General features: G+C 50.2%; 1 protein-coding gene across 3 annotated transcripts in view; it reads right to left on the bottom strand.

Moving 5' to 3' along the window:
- The window catches only part of ACBD4 (acyl-CoA binding domain containing 4), a 224,830-nt gene that overhangs the window by 138,753 nt on the left and 63,188 nt on the right, over positions 1-22,889 (bottom strand). For all 3 annotated transcript variants that reach the window (XM_069237954.1, XM_069237956.1, XM_069237955.1), the window contains exon 5: positions 15,961-16,081. In XM_069237954.1, coding sequence (XP_069094055.1) covers positions 15,961-16,081 — 121 coding nt within the window. The remainder of the gene's footprint in view (positions 1-15,960; positions 16,082-22,889) is intronic.

Genomic DNA, 22,889 nt, shown 5'->3' with positions numbered 1-22,889 from the left:
CCAACAGAAGTACGCCCATGCTATCACGACCCACGAATCCACGCGGCGGTCTTTCAACCGTGGTATTGCATTGGCGGTACGCACCGCCGCGCTCAAAATACACACACATCTCCAAAACACCACCACATTGGACAATTCGAAAGACAAACACCTGAGACACATATACACACCACTCCCACACACTCAATACTATATAAAACACACACCCACATCACCCACAAACCCCTACAACAACAATTGAGAACAAAGCAGAGAGACACCACAATCCACAAACTAGCAGCCACAGACACTCAACACCATCACCCACATAACTTCCACACAGAAAACACCACACACCACTACATATCACCACACTTATCACCACATACACCACCCCACACATCACCTACACCACCCCATGGCACGGCAAAGACACCCCAGGTTCTCGGAGGAGGAGCTCAGGGTCATGGTGGAGGAAATCGTACGGGTAGAGCCACAGCTATTTGGCTCACAGGTGCATCACACCTCCATTGCTAGGAAGATGGAGCTATGGAGAAGAATAGTCGACAGGGTCAACGCAGTGGGACAGCACCCAAGAAATCGGGACGACATCAGGAAGAGGTGGAACGACCTACGGGGGAAGGTGAGTTCCGTGGTCTGCAGACGCAACATCGCGGTACAGCAGACTGGTGGCAGACCCCCACCTCCTCCCCCACAACTAACAACATGGGAGGAGCAGGTCTTCACAATTATGCATCCTGAGGGCCTCGCAGGAGTTGGTGGAGGAATGGACTCTAGTAAGTCAAATCTTAACTATCATATCCCCCACCCTACTTGCATGCTATCACAGACCCCCACCCTCGCCCCCACCCCATCACTCCAACTCCTCACAAATGTACCAATATCACAAACCAGCCATCCCAACACCAAGCCCTGCATGCAAAAACAAAGCATGGACACCCATCACTAAAGCATGCTCACTGCACATACCCATAACACCCCTCTCAACCATCATCACACAAGGTCCCACACAGGAATGCCAGCACTGGGGTACACAGTCACCCACCCATTGCACACCATGAAACACACAGATGCAATAATCATGCCTTTCCACCCCTGCAGGACCACTACCCAACGTCACCAGACAGGAGGGTCCAGACATCTCCACCCCACCCACAGAAGAGGCCCACAGTGATGACAGCAGCTCTGTCCAACTGGATCCAGATGACCAGCCCGGACCATTGTGGGCCTCGGGACAGTCGGTTCCCCTCACACAGGCACAGCCCACCACAGACCTTCCACCCTCTGGTAACACCAGCACAGCACCCACCCAGCGGGCCTATACCTCCGCCCCCAGGACACGTCAATCAGCTGTGTGTCCACCACTATAGGGAACCCAGGATAACCCACCACCCCAACAACAGGGACCTGGGGGCAGTGGTAGTGGCCACACGGTCCAGGGGACGGAGGCACAGGAACACAGGGGAATAGGGAGGGCTGCCGTGCGGCAGGGGGCGGACAGGCCTAGGGACCCACACTCCACGAGGCCCTCTCCTCCATCATGGGATCATACCACCACTCCCAGGAGACAATGGCAACGGTACTGGCCAAGTTTCAGGAGACCCAGCGCCTGCAGGAGGAACAGTATTTGGGCTTCAGGGAGGAACTCAGAACCATCAGCACCGCCCTGGGCACCATCGTAGGGGTGCTGAAGGAGATACTGAACACCAGGAGGGACACTGTGGCACTCCAAGGGGCCCCTGACCCTAGCCAGGACGATGAACTGCCCACCACCTCCGCCGGCGCTAGTGAACAGGAGGCACCGCCACAGGAACACCACACCAGCACCCCACCCCCTGCAGATGGAGAACCACCCCGCAAGCGGGCCCTGAGAACCAGGAGCAAGACAGAGCACGATGCCAAGCCCCCCGCCAAGAAATAAGACCACCCTGATTGTCATCCTACTGTCCCACTTTGTAACCCTGTCCATATTGGAACTGCCCCAGCTCCACTTCCTAGGCCCATATGGGCAATGCACCTGTGACACTAATAGACTGGACTCTGCCATGGACATTCCTCCACCATCACCCCTCACCATTTTACAATCCCCCTCCAATATTTAGCACTTAAATAAACACCCTTGAAGCACAAAACAACCTGGAGTCAGTCTGTGATTTAGAAAATGTATATTAGCAATGACAGTGACAAAATGCGTTCTCAAATGTAATGTCAACATACCTATGTCACACATCTCAAGTCCATGAGGAATCTAAGCAGATGACACACGTTGGAAACCACACCTGTGAAACCGTAATGGAAATGTACAACTCAGTTACCATATACTGGTTGAAAGCGACAGACAGGATAGAGGTAGAAGTGTGAAAGTACTTGTAGTAGGCAGGAATGTATTCTCACCTGTGTGTCACTGGAAATATTGCTGGATAACTGAGTCCCTGTTGTCAATGTCTTCTTCCTCTGCTTCCTCATCACTGTCCACAGGCTCCACAGCTGCCACAACACCGTCACCTGGACCATCCTCCTGCAGAAAAGGCACCTGGCGTCGCAAAGCCAAATTGTGAAGCATACAGCAGGCCACGATGATCTGGCACACCTTTCTTGGTGAGTAGAATAGGGAACCCCCTGTCATATGGAGGCACCTGAACCTGGCCTTCAGGAGGCCGAAGGTGCGTTCGATCACCCTCCTAGTGCGCCCATGGGCCTCATTGTAGTGTTCCTCTGCCCTGGTCCTGGGATTCCTCACTGGGGTCAGTAGCCATGACAGGTTGGGGTAACCAGAGTCCCCTAATAGCCACACCCGGTGCCTCTGGAGTTGACCCATCACATAAGGGATGCTGCTATTCCGCAGGATGTAGGCGTCATGCACTGAGCCAGGGAACATAGCATTTAACTGGGAGATGTACTAGTCTGCCAAACATACCATCTGTACATTCATGGAATGATAACTCTTCCGGTTCCTGTACACCTTGTTCACTCCTGTGGGGGGGGGGGGAACCAGATCTACATGGGTCCCATCAATGGCACCTATGATGTTAGGGATATGTCCAAGGGCATAGAAGTCACCTTTCACTGTAGGCAAATCCTCTACCTGAGGGAAAACGATGTAGCTCCGCATGTGTTTCAGCAGGGCACACAACACTCTGGACAACACGTTGGAAAACATAGGCTGGGACGTCCCTGATGCCATGGCCACTGTTGTTTGAAATGACCCACTTGCAAGGAAATGAAGCACTGATAGCACCTGCACTTGATGGGGGATTCCTGTGGGATGGCGGATTGCTGACATCAGGTCTGGCTCCAACTGGGTACACCGTTCCTGGATTGTGGCACGGTCAAACCTGTAGGTGATGATTAAATGTCGCTCCTCCATTGTCAACAGGTCCACCAGCGGTCGGTACACCGGAGGATTCCGCCATCTCCTCACATGTCCCAGCGGACGGTGCCTAGGAAGGACAACAGCGACCACAGAGTCAAACAACTCAGAGGTATGTACCCACAGTCTACACAGAACACGAAACATAATCCAAACAGTTGCCTGTATGTGTGTTGAGTCTAGGCCTAGGTATGTGTGACCCAGTTGAAAATGAAGCCATGTGGGCCCCTGAAATGGCAGCTGCCTGACCTCTAAAGTGGGACAATGGGATGTGAGGTAACAGCGGTGGCATTGTACACCGTAGCGGTAGGCGGTCGAAGACCGCGGCGCAATGCTGCATTGGTTAACATTGGACCCTATGGGTCCCAGGAGCCAATGACGAAGTGCGCCGGCGGTGATAGTACGCACCGCCGCGGACATCACCGCCGCGGACGTGACCGCCATTTTCTATCTGTTCAATCACTCAATACCAGATCTTCGACAGGAGAGGACCTACACTGCAAGTGCTGCTGTGACCTCGGTCTGGAAGAGACAATGGCTCGTGCGTCTGGGGAAAGGGCCCCTGCGTTCACTGCACAGGAGTTGGAGTAGCTCGTGGACGGGGTCCTCCCCCAGTACACGCTACTCTACGGTCCTCCAGACCAACAGGTAAGTACGCAGGGAGCATGTTGTATGGGCTATGCCTGAGTGGAGAGGGCTGGTTGTAAGAAGGAAGGGGCCACGGTTCTGCGTGCATGATGGACTGTGAATGCATGTGCCACATGGCAAGGGTAAGGATGTGGCCCACTCACTTCGACGGTGCAATTGCTAATGACTTCTCTTCTTCCCCAGTACATTTCATTTAGGTCAGCGCCCACCAGAAGAAGGATATTTGGCGTGCCATCGCCAAGGACGTCCGGACCCTGGGGGTCCAGCACAGACGGAGCACCCACTGCCGTAAAAGATGGGAGGACATTCGCCGCTGGAGCAAGAAGACGGCAGAGGCTCAGCTGGGGATGGGCTCCCAACGTGGGAGGGGTGCCTGTCGAACCATGACCCCCCTGATGTTCCAGATCCTGGCGGTGGCCTACCCGGAGTTGGATGGGTGCTTGAGGGCATCACAGCAGACACAAGACGGTGAGTACAACATCATTCTGCTGACTTTGCGCACAGTGAAGGTGTCTGGGTGGGGGAGGAGGGCTGTGGGTTCCCCTAGGCCAGGGCGAGTTCCGTAGGCTAGGCCCCTCCGTAATGCAGGCCATGTGGCATTTCACCCCACCTCTGTAGAGTGCCAAGTACAGGTATACATGCCCCTGTGTCATCTATGTGTGCAGATGTCGACCATAGCCATGTAGGCCATATCCCAGGAACTGCATCTGTAGAGCCCAACAGCGCGGCGTAGTGCAGGGGGCTGCTGTGTCTGTATTGTCTGCCAACGGTAGCGGTAAGCCATGCAATCAACCTGCCTTTCTTCTGTCGTCCCCCCCTTTTTGTGGTCTCCCTGTTCTTGTGTGCATCAGCATCATCAGGCGGAGGTACAGTGGCACCGGAGTACGAGGGAGCTGCATCCCACATGGCCATGGAGGGCCACACCACGGACTCAGAATACACCAGTGGGACGGAGGGCGAGGGGAGCTTCACAGCGGGGACAGGATCAGCAACCAGCGACACGGACTCGTCCTCCGATGGAAGCTCCCTTGTGGTGGTGGCAAAATCTGTGCCCCCCACTTCTACAGGTACAGCCGCCACCACCCTACCAGCACCGCCCTCCCAGCAGCCCCTCAGCCTTCGCCCCGTGCCCGCTCACCCAGGAGGGTGGGCATCACCTTCGTCCCAGGCACCTCAGCCACTGCCCCTGTCACCTCTGCTGCCCTCAGTGAGGAGGCCATTGACCTCCTCAGGTCACTCACTGTTGGGCAGTCTACCATTTTGAATGCCATCCAGGGTGTAGAAAGGGAATTGCAACACACTAATGCATTCCTGGAGGGCATTCATTCTGGTCAGGCTGCCCTTCATCGAACCCTGCAAACTCTGGCCTCAGCACTGATGGCAGCCATTGTCCCTGTGTCTAGCCTCCCCCCTCCAACTTCCTCCACCCAGACCCAGTCCCCTGTACCCCTGCCTATCCCAAGCACACCATCAGACCAGCATGCACAAACCTCACCACACAAGGGAAGCTCAGGTAAACATAAGCACCACACATCCCACAGGCACTCACGCAAGCATCACACACATACAGACACACCAACATCCACTGCCTCCACTGTGTCCCCCTCGTCGTCGTCTCCCTCCTCCCTCCCAGTCTCGTCTACACTCTCAGCTGCATGCACTACCACTACAGCCACTAGGTCCCGCACCAGCACACCCACCACCACACCCCGCTCACGTACACTCACCACCCCAACTACCATTTACACGCCCCCTGTGTCCTCTTCCAGTGTGTCTGTGACGCCCCCTCCCAAAGTACACAAACGCAGGCACACACCCACCCAACATACATCCACCTCACGACAGCCTCCAGCGCATCCACCTGCACCCAAAGCCACAAAAGTTACACCTCCTACAACCACCTCATCTTCCTCCACTCCCAGGTCCCCACCAGCTGCCCGTCCCAGTGTTCCTAAGAAACTTTTCCTGACCATGCTTGACCTCTTTGCCACCCCCCCCCTCCAATTCATAGGTCCCGTACTAGCACCTCAGCCAAAAAATCTCCGGGACCAGTGGTGCCTGTTGTTAGAGATATGTGGAGTGCCCCGGGCACCAGGGCAGCCAGTGTGACACGGAGCCACAGCACAGCCAGTCCCCCCCCTGTGAAGCACCAGAAGTTGGACAGTGCCCGGCGGGAGTGGGGGAAGACTCCAGCCAGCAAAGCCGCTCACAAGGGTCCCGGGGGGAGTGTCCACTCAGCTGTGACTCCTCCCAAAATGGGGAAGGGGCAGAAGAAATTGCCAAAGTCTGGGAGGAGCAGCACGGCGGAGAAGACCACCATCATCCCCGCTGCCCAGGAGGCCACCGCCAGCCCAATCGTCACTGGCCAGGAGGACACCGCCAGAGTCAGTGCCCAGGAGGGCAGCCCAATCGTCACTGGCCAGGAGGCCACCGCCAGAGTCAGTGCCCAGGAGGGCAGCCCAATCGTCAGTGGCCAGGAGGCCACCGCCAGAGTCGGTGCTCAGTGGCCAGGAGGCCACCGCCAGAGTCAGTGCCCAGGAGGGCAGCCCAATCGTCAGTGGCCAGGAGGCCACCACCAGCCACAGCCCAGCTGCCCAGGAGGGCCCCAGCAGCCACAGCCCAGCTGCCCAATGAAGGACCGCCAGCCCCAGCCCAGCTGGGCAATGAAGGACCGCCATGGCAAGCACCGCTGAAAAGGGCAAGCACCGCTGAACAGGACAAAGACCGCCAAGTCAAGCACCGCTGAACAGGGCAAGCACCGCTGAACAGGGCAAAGACCGGTATGGCAAGCACCGCTGAACAGGGCAAGCACCGCTGAACAGGGCAAAGACCGCTGAACAGGGCAAAGACCGCTGAACAGGGCAAAGACTGCCATGGCAAGCACCGCTGAACAGGGCAAAGACCGCCATGGCAAGCACCGCTGAACAGGGCAAAGACCGCCATGGCAAGCACCGCTGAACAGGGCAAAGACAGCCATGGCAAGCACCACTGAACAGGGCAAAGACCGCCATGGCAAGCACCGCTGAACAGGTCAGAAACTTCAAACTCAAGCACCGCTGAACAGGGCAAGCACCGCTGAACAGGGCAAAGACTGCTGAACAGGGCAAGGACTGCCAACTCAAGCACCGATAGCCCATGAGCGGCAGGGGCAGTGATGCAACTGGCACCGTCACGGGGAGAGTGATGCACTCTGGGCACCAGTCCCCCTCCAGAACCAGTGGAGAAAGGCATCCACTCAGTCTGTCCTGCACAGGATGAAGCACTCTAGGCACCAGTCCCCCTCCAGAACCAGTGGAGAAAGGCATCCACTCAGTCTGTCCTGCACAGGATGAAGCACTCTGGGCACCAGTCCCCCTCCAGAACCAGTGGAGAAAGGCATCCACTCAGTCTGTCCTTGGCAGGATGAAGCACTCTAGGCACCAGTCCCCCTCCAGAACCAGTGGAGAAAGGCATCCACTCAGTCTGTCCTTGGCAGGATGAAGCACTCTAGGCACCAGTGCCCCTCCAGAACCAGTGGAAAAAGGCATCCACTCAGTCTGTCCTGCACAGGATGAAGCACTCTGGGCACCAGTCCCCCTCCAGAACCAGTGGACAGATCCATCCACTACCTCTGTCCTGCACAGGATGAAGCACTCTGGGCACCAGTCCCCCTCCAGAACCAGTGGAGACTGTTCTCCACTTGAGAGACTGTGGCTTTGCACTCCCCAGGATTGAACAATGGGCAAACCAGCCCAGGATTGAACAGTGGGCAAACCAGCCACTGTAGAGACTTGTGAGACTGTGGCTTTGCACTCCCCGGGATTGAACAGTGGGCAACCCACCCACTGTAGAGAATTGAGAGACTGTGGCTTTGCACTCCCCAGGATTGAACAGTGGGCAACCCACCCACTGTAGAGACTTGAGAGACTGTGGCTTTGCACTCCCCAGGATTGAACAGTGGGCAAACCACCCACTGTAGAGACTTGAGAGACTGTGGCTTTGCACTCCCCAGGATTGAACAGTGGGCAAACCACCCACTGTAGAGACTTGAGAGACTGTGGCTTTGCACTCCCCAGGATACATCAATGGGCATGGAGCCCCCTCGTGGATCTGGCGTGGTGCACTCATCCGGCTGAGGTGCTCCCCCTTCCCTTCCCCCTGAGGTGCCTGTTGTATTTGTATCTGATGCTCCAGCAGTGTTCTCTCCATTTCTGGTCAGGTATGTTGTGTGGGCCTCGCCCATGCATTTTGGGCCCAGTGTATTTTGATATATTACAATGGTTCCACTCATTTCCTTTGGTCTTTGCATTCTTCCGGGGGGGTTGGTGGTTTTTACTGTAATGTTTGGATATGCATTGGTGTGTGCGTTGTAGTGGGTGAGGGTGGGGGTGTTGAATGTGTGTGTCCTTGTCTTTTGCCTCCCCCTCCCCTATGTCGTAGGTGCAGTACTCACCGTTGTCTTTGCCACCTGTGTTGATGATCGTCGTACAGGAGCAGGAAGACTAGTGCAGGAAGTATATGGAGTTCTGGCTCCATGGTGTCCTCCTTGCTCGTGGAGTGGGTAGAGGTGAGCGTTTTCCCTTTGAAATGGCTGTTTCCGCCGTGTTTTTATCCGCGGTGAATCCGCCCCAGAAAAGGTGGCAGATTGGTAGGTTGTGATACTGTGGGTGGTACATTGTCTTCCGCCTGTCTGTTGGCGGTGACCGCCGCGGCGGTCGGAGTGTTAAAGTTGCTGTCTTTGTTGGCGGTTTCCACCACGGTCATAATTCCCATTTTTTTTACCGCCGGCCTGTTTGCGGTCTTACCGCCGCATTAACACCGTCCGCCAGGGTTGTAATGACCCCCTATATGTGCCCAGGGCTTGTAGATTAAATGCTACTAGTGGGCCTGCAGCACTGATTGTGCCACCCACTTATGTAGCCCCTTAACCTTGTCTCAGGCCTGCCATTGCAAGGTCTGCGTGTGCAGTTTCTCTGCCAATTCGACTTGGCATTTAAAAGTACTTGCCAAGCTTAAAACTCCCCTTTCTCGACATATAAGTCACCCCTAAGGTATGCCCTAGGTAACCCCTAGGGCGGGGTACTGTGTGGGTAAAAGGCAGGACATGTACCTGCGTAGTTTACATGTCCTGGTAGTGTAAAACTCCTAAATTCGTTTTTAGACTACTGTGAGGCCTGCTCCCTTCATAGTCTAACATTGTGGCTGCCCTCATACATTGTTGGGGTGGTAGCTGCTAATCTGAAAGGAGTAGGAAGGTCATATTTAGTATGGCCAGATTGGTAATACAAAATCTTGCTGACTGGTGAAGTTGGATTTAATATTTCTATTTTAGAAATGCCACTTTTAGAAAGTGAGCATTTCTCTGCATTTAAATCTTTCTGTGCCTTACAATCCACGTCTGGCTGGGTTTAGTTGACAGCTCCTTGTGCATTCACTCAGACACACCCCAAACACAGGACTGTTTGGTGCTGGCCCTGAACCTCTGATGGTATCCCTCAGGGGTCAGCCCAAACTTGGCAAGTAAAATGGCTTTCTGAAGTGGGTATGTGTTTTGATCCTTTGGATCCAGTGTGAGAAGTGTGTCCCTCCCCAGTGCTGGCACATTACTCCACATAGCTGTACCCCATTGCCCTTCAGGAACCTCATGAGCCCCTAGTGCAACTTCATAAGCAGCTAGCCACTTATCTATGTCATCTCCCACAACAAAAGTGGGCACCACATTTTTGGGTATACGAACCTTCTTTTCTCCAGCAGGTCCTGCTTGTATGCTGCCACCATTACTGCTGGACTCAGACTGTCTTGCCTTGATCTCCAGCTCCTTGAGTCTCAGTTCATGAGCCAACAATAGTTTTCTTCTCAGCCAAGGCTCTCTCAGCTGCAGCTTCAGCTCTTTCAGCTTCAATCTGTTTTGCTGCTTTTTCAGCCTCAGCTTGCTTGACTTCTCTCTCTGCCCTCCTTTCCTCCTGTTGAGCCTCAATTTTTAGCCTTGCCATTTGCAACTGAAACTCTCTCTCCTCTCCTCTGCAGTCGAGCTTTGATCAGAGACACTGCTCCCTGGTTTTGCAGGGGGCACATTTGCAGTGGTAACATCCACTGGTGGCAAAAATCCTCTGGGGAGCCATCTTCTGGCTCCTCCTCCTCAGCACCCTCCTCTGAATGGGCTTCTGCCCAGGCCCTCAGCGCCTTTTGAAATTCCTCCTTTTTTGGAGGCACCTTGGGTGGGTACTCCCATATCACTGCAGAATCCTTTCAGCTGTTTGACAGTGTATGTCTCCAGCAGGGCTAGGTCAAAATCTCCTGCTTGAGACCCAGCTAGAGACATGTTGATTTGAGGATTTTAGTCAACAAATTGACAGGAAAAACGAAATTGCAGAAAAAATATAAAAATCAACTAACTGTGGGTAGGTAGTGAAATACTTGGCTACTGTATGTCACTGCACAAATACAAGTCCTACCTCACCGCTTATCACCAATGTTAGAAATGGGGTCTTTGGTTGGCAGTCAGGTTACCCCCTGTCCAAGCAAGGACCCTCACTCTAGTCAGGGTAAGTCACACACAATCCAAATTATCCTGTGCCCACCCTCTGGTAGCTTGGCACTGAGCAGTCAGGCTTAACTTAGAAGGCAATGTGTAAAGTATTTGTGCAATAAATCATACAATAACACAATATAGCACCACAAAAATACACCACACAGTGTTTAGAAAAATATATAATATTTATCCGGATATTTGCAGGTCAAAACGATCAAAGATGCAATAAGAAAATGTAAGGATATCACTGAAAAGTGATTTAAAGTGTCTTAAGTCTTTTAAAAGCAAACAAAGGGGGTCATTACAACCCTGGCGGACGGTGTTAAAGCGGCGGTAATACCGCAAACAGGCCGGCGAAAAAAAAAAGGGAATTATGACCCTGGCGGAAACCGCCAACAAAGACAGCCACTTTAACACACCGCCCGCCACGGCGGTACAGACAAGCAGCGCAGCGGTCACCGCCAACAGACAGGCGGACAATGTACCGCCCATAGTATCACAACCCGCCAATCCACCACCTTTTCCGGGGCGGATTCACCGTGGATAAAAACACGGCGGAAACAGCTTTTGCAATGGGAAAACGCTCACCTGAACACATCCCACGAGGAACGAGGACTCCATGGAGCCGGAACTCCAAATACTCCCTGCGCTTGTCTTTCTGCTCCTCTACGACCACCATCTACGTAGGCGCCGAAGACAACGGTGAGTACTGCACCTACGACATGGGGGAGGCAAAAGTTAGGGGGACACCCACGAAACACCCCCACCCTCGCATATTACAACATACACACCAATGCATTTCCAAACATCACAGTAACAACTCACAATCTCCCCGGAAGAATGCAAAGACAAAGCGAAATCCGTTCAAACATTGTAATGTTGCAATAAACAAGTCTTGCAAAAATATACAGATATATACGAAAATCTGGCAGAAATATATACATTACGAGAAGTAGTGCAGATATGTACATATCAATGTCCGTGCACCACTAGTCCAAAAATGCATGGGCGAGGCCCACAAAAGATACCTGACCACAATCGGAGAGAACACTGCTGGGGCATCAGATAGAAATACTACAGGCACCTCAGGGGGAAGTGAAGGGGGGGCACCTCAGCCGGATGACTGCAAAGCCAGATCCATGACAGGGCTCCATGCCCACTGTGCCATCCTGGAGAGTGCAAAGCCACAGTCTCTCAAGTATCTACAGTGGGTGGGTTGCCCACTGTGCCATCCTGGGGAGTGCAAAGCCTCAATTTCGCAAGTAGATAACATCCGCCAGTGGCTCGTGAGGGGGACTGGTGCCCAGACTGGATTAGTCTCCCTGTGAAAGTTCCTGTCCCGTCACTGTCCCAGCTGCACATGGGATAACGATGCTTGATGTGGCGGTCTATTCCTTCTTACCCGGTGCATGCCCTGTTCAGCGGTGCTTTGCCATGGCGGTGCTTGCCCTGTTCAGCGGTCTTCACCATGGTGGTCTTTGCCCTGTTCAGCGGTGCTTTGCCATGGCGGTCTTTGCCCTGTTCAGCGGTCTTCACCATGGCGGTCTTTGCCCTGTTCAGCTGTGCTTTGCCATGGCGGTCTTTGCCCTGTTCAGCGGTGCTTTGCCATGGCGGTCTTTACCCTGTTCAGCGGTCTTCACCATGGCGGTCTTTGCCCTGTTCAGCTGTGCTTTGCCATGGCGGTCTTTGCCCTGTTCAGCGGTGCTTTGCCATGGTGGTCTTTGCCCTGTTCAGCGGTGCTTTGCCATGGCGGTCTTTGCCCTGTTCAGCGGTGCTTTGCCATGGTGGTCTTTGCCCTGTTCAGCAGTGCTTTGCCATGGCGGTCTTTGCCCTGTTCAGCGGTGCTTTGCCATGGCGGTTCTGGACTGTTCAGCGGTGCTTTGCCATGGCGGTCTTTGCCCTGTTCAGCGGTGCTTTGCCATGGCGGTCTTTGCCCTGTTCAGCGGTGCTTTGCCATGGCGGTCTTTGCCCTGTTCAGCTGTGCTTTGCCATGGCGGTCTTTGCCCTGTTCAGCGGTGCTTTGCCATGGCGGTCTTTGCCCTGTTCAGCGGTGCTGTCCCACAGCGTTGACCCTGTCCACGATTCTGCGCCATAGCTCCATCTTCCTGGCTATGGAGGTGTGCTGTACCTGTGAGCCAAATAGCTGTGGCTCTACCCGGATGATTTCCTCCACCATGACCCTGAGCTCCTCCTCGGAGAAGCGGGGGTGTCTTTGGCGTGACATGAGGTGGTGTGTGTGATGTGTGGGGCGGTGTGAGTGTTGATGTGTGTGTTGCTGTGTAGTGGTGTGTGGTGGTTTGTGCGTGGATGTTGTGTGGGTAATGGTGTTGTGTGCCTCTGTATGGTGGTGTTGTCTTGGCTGTGCTGTCTCTCTGGCCTTCGTCCGTGAATTTTGGTTGTAGGGGTTTGTGGGTGATGTGTGTGTGTGATTTATATTGTATTGGGTGTGTGGGAGTGGTGTTTGTATGTGTATCAGGTGTGTGTATTTCGAATTGTCCAATGTGGCGGTGTTTTGGAGATATGTGTGTATTTTGAGCGCGGCGGTGTGTACCGCCAATGGGATACCGCGGTTGAAAGACGACCACGTGGATTCGTGGGTCGTAATAGCATGGGCGTGTTTCTGTTGCCGTGGAGGTGGAGGTGGAGGTTTTGTTTTCGCCAGTTTAACACTGACCTTTGGTGTGGCGGAGTTGTGTGGGTGTCTGTATTTCGGCGGATTCCGAGATGTGTGTCATAATAGCTGTGGCGGACTACCGCCGCCGTGGCAGTGTATTGGCGGTCTTCTGCACGGCGGTAAGCACCTTTTACCGTCAATGTTGTAATGACCCCCAAAGTCTCTTTCATGCACAAAGTACCTGGTTGGCGTGAACAAAAATCTCCGAAGAGGGCCGCAGAGGAGGAGAAGCAGGGAATTTCTCAGGCCACACACGGTCAATGCGTCGTTTAGTTTCCACGCAGGGACGGCTGGGCATCGATTTACGGCACTCGGTCGTGGATCCTCTTCGGGTTGCGGGGTTTTCAGATGCCCCGGGGTCTGTGTCTGGAATCCTGGGCATGTGACAAGCTCTGCGTCGTTCCGGTCGGCGGTGCGGGGAAGTTTCTCCCTCATGGCAGGCGCTGCGTCAATTTTCCCTCTGGAAGTCAGGCGTCGTCGTCCCAGGTCGGCTGTGCGCCGATCTGGTGGGCCGTGCGTCGAAGGTCCGGTCACACCGCAGGCGCCGCGTCGATCTTTTCCTTGCGAAGTTGAGCGGCGTCATCCCAGCTCGGCGTGCAGTGAATTTTTCACCGCGGGACAGGTTGTTTTTGGCAAGCTGTGCGTCTAATTTTCGCCGCACAAGGAGTCCAGTTGCAAGAGAGAAGTCTTTTTGGTCATGAGACTTCCGGGAACAGGAGGCAAGCTCTATCCAAGCCCTTGGAGAGCACTTCTTCACCACAGCCAGGGAGCAGCAAGGCTGCAGGGCAACAGCAAGGCAGCAGTCCTTCACAGAAAGCAGTCAGGTGAGTCCTTTGGGCAGCCAGGCAGTTCTTCTTGGCAGGATGCAGGTTCTGGTTACAAGTTTCTTCTCCAGGAAGAGTCTGAGGCGGTAGGGCAGAGGCCCTGATTTTATACCCAAATGTGCCTTTGAAGTGGGGGAGACTTCAAAGAGTGGCTTAGAAGTGCACCAGTCCCCTTTCAGTTCAATCCTGTCTGCCAGGGTCCCAGTAGGGGGTGTGGCAGTCCTTTGTGTGAGAGCAGGCCCTCCACCCTCCCAGCCTAGGAGGACCCATTCACAATGCAGATGTATGCAAGTGAGGCTGAGTATCCTGTGTTTGGGGTGTGTCTGAGTGAATGCACAAGGAGCTGTGAACAAAAACCCAGCCAGACATGGATTGTAAGGCACAGAAAGATTTAAGTGCAGAGAAATGCTCACTTTCTAAAAGTAGCATTTCTAAAATAGTAATATTAAATCCAACTTCACCAGTCAGCAGGATTTTGTATTACCATTCTGGCCATACTAAATATGACCTTCCTACTCCTTTCAGATCAGCAGCTACCACTCCAACAATGTATGAGGGCAGCCCCAATGTTAGCCTAGGAAGGGAGCAGGCCTCACAGTAGTGTAAAAATTAATTTGGAGTTTTACACTACCAGGACATGTAAAATACACAGGTACATGTCCTGCCTTTTACCCACACAGCACCCTGCCCTATGGGTTACCTAGGACATATCTTAGGGGTGACTTATATGTCGAGAAAGGGGAGTTTTGGCTTGGCAAGTACTTTTAAATGCCAAGTCGAATTGGCAGTGAAACTGCACACACAGGCCTTGCAATGGCAGGCCTGAGACAAGGTTAAGGGGCTACTTAAGTGGGTGGCACAATCAATGCTGCGGGCCCACTAGTAGCATTTAATCTACCAGCCCTGGGCACATATGGGGGGTTATTACAACTTTGGAGGAGGTGTTAATCCGTCTCAAAAGTGACGGTAAAGTGACGGATATACCACCAGCCGTATTACGAGTTCCATAGGATATAATGGACTCGTAATACGGCTGGTGGTATATCCGTCACTTTACCGTCACTTTTGGGACGGATTAACACCTCCTCCAAAGTTGTAATAACCCCCATAGTGCCTTCTACTCGGGACTTGTAAGTAAATTAAATAGTCCAATTGGGTATGATCCAATGTTACCATGTTTAAAGGGAGAGTGCATATGCACTTTAGCACTGGTTAGCAGTGGTAAAGTGTGCAGAGTCTAAAAACCAGCAAAAACACTGTCCAAAAAGTGGAGGAAGGCAGGCAAAAAGTTAGGGGTGACCACCCTAAGGCTGTCAGGTCTAACACCGCTACACCCATGGAAGACTAGTTTGATAGAGTTAGTTGATTATTGTATGAATTTTGAACCATGGGACCATTGTGTTTCTTCTATGCTCTGTCCGGCATCATTGTTAACTGTGCTGCTGACAGTGATTCAAAGCTACTAGTCCATAGCAGCAACTTCTATATATAATGAATGAATGAAATACTCATATAGAACAGCTCTACAAACAACAATATAATAATATTTAAGCAAGCCCCTTAGGAGCTGCCACTGAATTTATTTAACAGTGTAAAGGACATGAACATTTCCCATTGCTTCAGTAATCCAGCAGCAAAATCTTACAGATATTTTTAAACCTCTTACTAGCAAGTATTCTGGTTGAACAGAAACGATGAAGTTCATACATATTGGTTTATTTGGACTGTAAGTGATAGCAGTGTATTCAACACTGTAAAAAGGCACATTTCAGCAAAGTACTGGGCTACTTTTTTTTATCTACTGGCCCAATAAGCGTGCCTCCAACTTACAAAACATAGATAATTAATACATATACTAAAAGTCAGAGCTCAGTGATGTCATTCTATATCTTTAGTCTGCTGGAAAATGCCGGGACAAGTATATAAAGCTTACCTTTTATTTTCTTAAAAAGGTGTTCAGGAGGTCGAGGCATATCTGGTATCACCTGATAGAGGGGTTCAAAGTGATGAAACATCTCAGAGGAGGCCTCTTCTATTGGCACAGTATCAATTACCTTCACAGGAATGAGAGGATAAGCAGATAACATTGTGAGCCCCATTTGTTTTATTAGGGGATTCGAACCCCACTCTGCTGCACTTTAGTCATTCACCACAGTATACCAACGCCATTACCCAAGGAAATGTCAGCACATATGACAGAAAATGAACAATAAACAGCCTATTAGTGAATATACTAGGGATCCATAAAATTCAAGTTTTGCCCAAATGTTTACAGCACCCCAATACGTTAGGCATAAATCCATTCAAGGACTTACTCTCTAGACTTTTTATTAACCCAGTCTTCAGATAAATGACATTTTGAGGATTTCCACTTAGCTGTTAATAGGGACTTTGCCACAGTCTTGGTGATAGATATTTGACGTTTTTTGATAAATGATAATTCTGAAAAATTCTGGAGACAGTCTAGCATTGCTAGTAGAGGATTGAGAATCACCTCTAGTCCCACGGATTATGATACATTTGTGAAAACGTTGCTTCAGTACTTTTCTAAATGTTGAGAAGGCCAGAACATATATATCCAATTCCCTTTAACTGGTTTATTCAGCTAGGACAAACTGGATTGGCACTGGCTCTTTTTTTGTCCAAAAACCCATGTGGTAATTACTACAACCGTTCATTGAAAAAGTGCGCAAGTTTAATATTTGGCCTTTTTAATGTGGAAGAACTGAGCTCATCTTAATATTTGCATATTGTTTTTGCAAATTCTAGTTTCCCTAAGCCATTTGTAGCCAACCTTATCAAACAAATTGACTTGAGATCTATTTTGCAATATTTTGTAGCAAAATCCAAACTTCTCTGCAGAACCTGCTGTACATCATGGCAGGGCATTTAAGATCAGGCATACAGAAAGGCCTTTGATAAACCTTTGGATAGTCTTAGCAGTTGCTTTATGAGAATATGAAACTTTTAATGGAATGAAGATGCTGCTATTTGTTATCCCACTAAGCATTATAAGCAATATAAGGCCATACACTAAGAGATTGAAGGAATGTGGGATGGTTTGCCATTTAGCCCAAGTGTGTCGAAAAATGAAGGAACTGAAGGAGAAATTGAATAGTAGAAGGAAGCACAGAGGTGCTTGTGTGCGTGAGATAGAAAGGAGTTCAAAATATTTCAATGAGGTTTGTTTTGATCTAGCAATCATCACATGATCCAGGAGTCAAAACAGTTGACAACAAGGGCTCAGTACCAAACTGTATAAAGGAGAATGAGTGGTTGGAACATGAGACCGCTGATGTGAAGTCTTAATTTTCACTGGCTTGGGAAAATGTGTTACTTACTCTCATTTTAGCTGTGAAGGGACAAGTAGAAATATTTATTTTCTGATTAATAAAAATGATTACAAAGAGCACAAAAATAAACAAAAATATGAAAACACAATTTGCCAATAAGACAATCTCTATGAGAAAATATAAAAATAGCAAAGTCAATAAAATTAGGAATGCAGTCACAAAACAATCGCAGGTACCGCCAACTTCAAGTTGGTGGTAACCCATTCGCAAATGGACTCCTTCCCCCTTGCGAATGGGACTGCAAACATTTTTTAAGAGCAGGCAATGGTCCCACGAGCCACTGCCTACTCTTAAAAAAATTAAAAGAAACTTTTCAGTTAAATTTTTTGTAATGCATTCCATTTTCCTTTAACCCTTTGTACGCCACGGACATAATGGTTATGTCCGTGACGGCGCCTCTCAGGTGCCAAGGACATAACCATTATGTCCGTGTACCAGCCCTCGGGGGAAGCGCCATCGCTCCCAACGAGGGCCGCCTCCCCACCCCCCCAGGTCAGGGTTGGAAGGGAAAATCGCTTCCCCTTTGACCCCCCACCACCCACCCCCTCCTGGCATCTGATGACGTCAGCGCACAATCGCCTGTCCCTCCGCACTGAAAGCTGAGAAGAGAAATGCTTTTGCATTTCTCTTCCGATCACTGGAGGGGCCGAGAAAGGCATAAAAGGAGAGGAAAGGCCTTTTCTCTCCTTTCATGTCTTTCTCACTATTCAGAAATGCCCACTAGACACCGGGGATTTTGTTGTTGTTGTTGAATGAGGGGAGCAGCCCCTTGGGCAAGGGCCGCTCCCCAGGGGGCCAAATAATTTTTAGGCCATTTCACCCCTAGACACCAGGGATAACTTTTTTTTTTGTTTCTTTTTTTCTTTTATGTGTGGGCAGCGACCCCTTAGGCAAGGGTTGCTCCCCGGGAGGCCAAATTATTTTTAGCCCGTTTCTGCCCCCTATGGGCGCAGAAACCACTAGACACCGGGGATTTTTTTGTTGTTGTTGTTGAATGAGTGGAGCGGCCCCTTGGAAAGGGCCGCCCCCCAGGGGACCAAATAATTTTGAGGCCATTTCTTCCTCCTTGGGGAAGCAGAAAACCACTAGACACCAGGGAGAAAAAAAAATGTGTTTATTTTTTTTTATATGTAGGAAGCGCCCCCTTAGGCAAGGGTCACTCCCCGGGGGGCCAAATTATTTTTAGGCCATTTCACCAGGGAATTATTTTTTTTTTAATACTTACGCATAAGGGGAGCGGCCCCTTGGGTAAGTGCCCCTCCCTGGGGATGGGGGGGGGGGGGGGGGGGGGGCTTGGGTGGGTGGCAGGGGGTCCGGGGGCAGAAAACCCTATACACCAGTTTATTTATTTTTTATGTGGGGAGCGACCCCTTAGGCAAGGGTCGCTCCCTGGGGGTAGATCGACCTAATTATATTGGGCCAATCTGCCCCGGGGGGGGGGGGGGGGGACAGAAGCCACTAGACACCAGAGATTTTTTTTTTTTTACTAACGCGTAAGGGAAGCGGGCGGCTCCCCAGGGGGGGCAAAATATTTTTAGCCCTTTTATGCCCCCCCCAGAGGCAGAACGGCCTAATTATATTAGGCTGATCTGCCTCTTGGGGGGCAGAAACCTCTAGACACCAGGGATATATATGTTTTTTATTTACTGTATGTTTTTATGTAAAGGAAGCGACGCCTTAGGCAAGGGTCGCTCCCCTGGGGGGCAAATTGTATTTAGGCCATTTCTTCCACCCTTGGGGGAAGATCGGCCTATTTTTGTTAGACCAATCTGCAGAAAGCCCACCAGAGACCAGGGAAGATTGTTTTTCAAAACAAGAGGGTGGGGGTATGCCATACCCTTACCCCAAATAAATGGGGCCAAAGTTGTTCTGCCCACCAGTGGGCAGATGGGGCAATTACACCCGATCCACACCCCAGGGGGGGCAGAAAGTCTACTAGATGCCATGGAATAAAAAACAAAATAGTGGGGTGGTGGCTACCAACCAGCATGGGACTGGTTATGCCTCCACCCCAAATGAAGGGGGTAACAGTCTTTCAGCTCTCCCCCGCACACTAAAACATCTTATCCCACGGCAAGCAAGAGGACATTTGATTATTTTGGGTTTTGGTTTTACATTTGGGCCATGAGAGCTTGGTAACTCTCACAATCGTCCCACTTGGAATGGTGAGGGCTGCACTTTTTTGATTTTGGGACGCTGCCATGTAGAAAAATCCAAAAGACCTAGACATATCTGAAAACTAAACATCTGGTTGATTCCAGGGTGGTGTGCTTCACATGCACCCTGCACCATTTTCTTACCCACAATGCCCTTCAAACCTCCAACTTTGTTGGAAATCACAAATTTTTCCCACATTTTTGTGATAGAACCTTCCGAAATCTGCAGGAATCAACAAAATTACTACCACCCAACATTGTCTCATCTATACCAATAAAAATTCTGCTGCACTTGTCAGCCTAAAAATGTTTTTTTTCAAACTGCCCTTTTGGACCCGCTTAGGTTCCCCCTCAATTTCGACATGTTTTTGGCTCTTCCCTGTCACACCTACACAAGTGAGGTATAATTTTTACCAGGAGACTGAGGGGAACGTTGGGTGGTAGGACATTTGTCCCAGTGCGGTGATCCCACACACAAATGTGGGAAAAATATGATTTTTTAGCTACATTTGAGGTTTGCTGAGGCTTCTGGGTAAGAAAACATTGGAAGATCCACGCAAGTCACACCTCCCTGGACTCCCTCGGGTGTCTAGTTTTCAGAAATGTCTGGGTTTGGTAGGTTTCCCTAGATGGCTGCAAAGCCCAGGACCAAAAACGCAGGTGCCCCCGCAAAAACAGGTAGTTTTGTATTGATAATTTTGATGTGTCCAGATAGTGTCTTGGGGCATTTCCTGTTGCGGGTGCTAGGCCTACCCACACAAGTGAGGTACCTTTTTTATCGGGAGACTTTGGGAAACGCTGTCTGGAAGGAAATTTGTGGCTCCTCTCAGATTCCAGAACTTTCTGTCACCGAAATGAGAGGAAATTTTTTTTTTTTGGCCAAATTATGAGGTTTGCAGAGGATTCTGGGTAACAGAACCTGGTGAGAGCCCCACAAGTCACCCAATCATGGATTCCCCCAGGTGTCTAGTTTTAAAAAATGCGCAGGATTGGTAAGTTTGCCGGCTGAGCTAGAGCCCAAAATCCATAGCTAGGCACTTTGCATAAAACAGCTCTGTTTTCTTTGGGAAAATTTGATGTGTCCACGTTGTGTTTTGGGGCATCTCCTGTCGCGGGCGAAAGTCCTACCCAGACAAGTGAGGTACCATATTTATCGGGAGACTTGGGGGAACACTGGGTGGAAGGAAATTTGTGGCTCTTCTCAGATTCCAGAACTTTCTGTCACCGAAATGAGAGGCAAAAGTGTTTTTTTGGCCAAATTTTGAAGTTTGCAAAGGATTCTAGGTAACAGAATCTGGTGAGAGCCCCACAAGTCACCCCATCTTGGATTCCCCTCGGTGTCTAATTTTCAAAAATGCGCAGGTTTGGTAGGTTTCCCTAGGTGCTGGCTGAGCTAGAGGCCAAAATCTACAGGTAGGCACTTTGCAAAAAACATGTCAGATTTCAATATAAAAATGTTATGTGTCCATGTTGTGTTTCCTGTCGCGTACCATTTTTATCGGGAGACTTGGGGGAGCACAGAATAGCAAAACAAGTGTTATTGCCCCTTGTTTTTCTCTACATTTTTTCCTTCCAAATGTAAGACAGTGTGTAAAAACGACATCTATTTGAGAAATGCCCTGTAATTCACATGCTAGTATGGGCACCCCGGAACTCAGAGATGTGCAAATAACCACTGCTTCTCCACACCTTATCTTGTGCCCATTTTGGAAATACAAAGCTTTTCTTGATACCTATTTTTCATTTTTTATATTTCAACAAAGCAATTGCTGTATACCTGGTATAGAATGAAAACCCATTGCAAGGTGCAGCTGATTTATTGGCTCTGGCTCCAGGGTTCTTGATGAACCTGCCTATATATCCCCGCAACCAAAAGAGTCCAGCAGACGTAACAGTATATTGCTTTCAAAAATCTGACATCACAGGAAAAGTTACAAAGTAAAACGGGGAGAAAAATGGCAGGTTTATTTTCACCTCAATTTCAGTATTTTTTTTTTCCAGCTGTTATTTTCTGTAGAAAACACTTGTAGGATCTACACAAATTACCCTTTGCTGAATTCAGAATTTTGTCTTCTTTTCAGAAATGTTTAGCTTTGGTTTCACACCCATTTCTGTCACTAACTGGAGGGAGGCTGAAAGCACAAAAAATAGTAAAAATGGGGTATGTCCCAGTAAAATGCCAAAATTGTGTTGATAAATTGGGTTTTCTGATTCAAGTCTGCCTGTTCCTGAAAGCTGGGAAGATGGTGATTTTAGCACCGTAAACCTTTTGCTGATGCCATTTTCAGGGAAAAAACGACAAGCCTTCTTCTGCAGCCCTTCTTTAATATTTTGTTTTTAAAAAACGAAATTTTCACTGTATTTTGGCTAATTTCTTGGTCTCCTTTAGGGGAACCCCCAAAGTCTGGGTACCTCTAGAATCCCTAGGATGTTGGGAAAAAAAGGACACAAATTTGGAGGGGTAACTTATGTGGACAAAAAGTTATGAAGGCCTAAGCGTGAACTGCCCCAATTAGCCAAAAAAAGGCTTGGCACCTGAGGGGGAAAAGGCCTGGCAGCGAAGGGGTTAAGGAAAACGGGATGCATTACAAAAAAAGTTTGCTTTATTTTAAAGCAATCATAGACATGGTTGGCTGCTGACCCCAGCAGGCCACAATCCCTGTGATTGTGGCCATTCCCAAATGGGTCGCAAACTGAGACCTGCCTAATGAATATTAATGAGGCAGGTCTATTGCGACCCATTTGGGAGTCACAAACAGTGTAAAATACACTGTTGTATATAGCAGTTTGTGATTTCCTAATAGTGAATTGCAAAAATTTGCTATTAGGAAATCGCAAATCTTAAGCTACATACATCTGGCTCTAAAGTGCTTAAGTGCCTACAGATTACAAATTCAATGTCAATCCATTAAATATCTATGTAGGGATTGAAGTAATTTCAAATAATTCTTTGTCAAACCATTAAGTATCAATATGGAAAAAAGAGACTTAGGCCCTCATTACGAGTCTGGCAGTCCTTGGACCGCCAGACTGGGGTTGCGGTCTTCGGCGCCCATCTTACTGCTGCCCGTACCGCCAGGGCTGTCGGACTGCTGGGCTAGAGGTGAGCACCTCCGGCCCCGTGGTAGCCATAATACCACCATCGGTATTACGACTCGGCAGACCGCCATCATTTTCGTGGCAGTCGAACTGCTATGAAAATGCTGGTGGTTATGCGCCCGGTGACAGGAATCTCTATTTCTGTCGCCGGCAGACACTTCCCCACATACCTATACTCACGTACCCCCACTCACCCACGCATTGGCTTACATACCCCCCCACACACTTGCACCCAAACACACACTCAGATGCAC

This window comes from Pleurodeles waltl, chromosome 6, assembly GCF_031143425.1.
Source record: "Pleurodeles waltl isolate 20211129_DDA chromosome 6, aPleWal1.hap1.20221129, whole genome shotgun sequence".
NCBI classification, from domain to species: domain Eukaryota; kingdom Metazoa; phylum Chordata; class Amphibia; order Caudata; family Salamandridae; genus Pleurodeles; species Pleurodeles waltl.
This window is presented reverse-complemented; position numbering and strand designations above follow the sequence as displayed.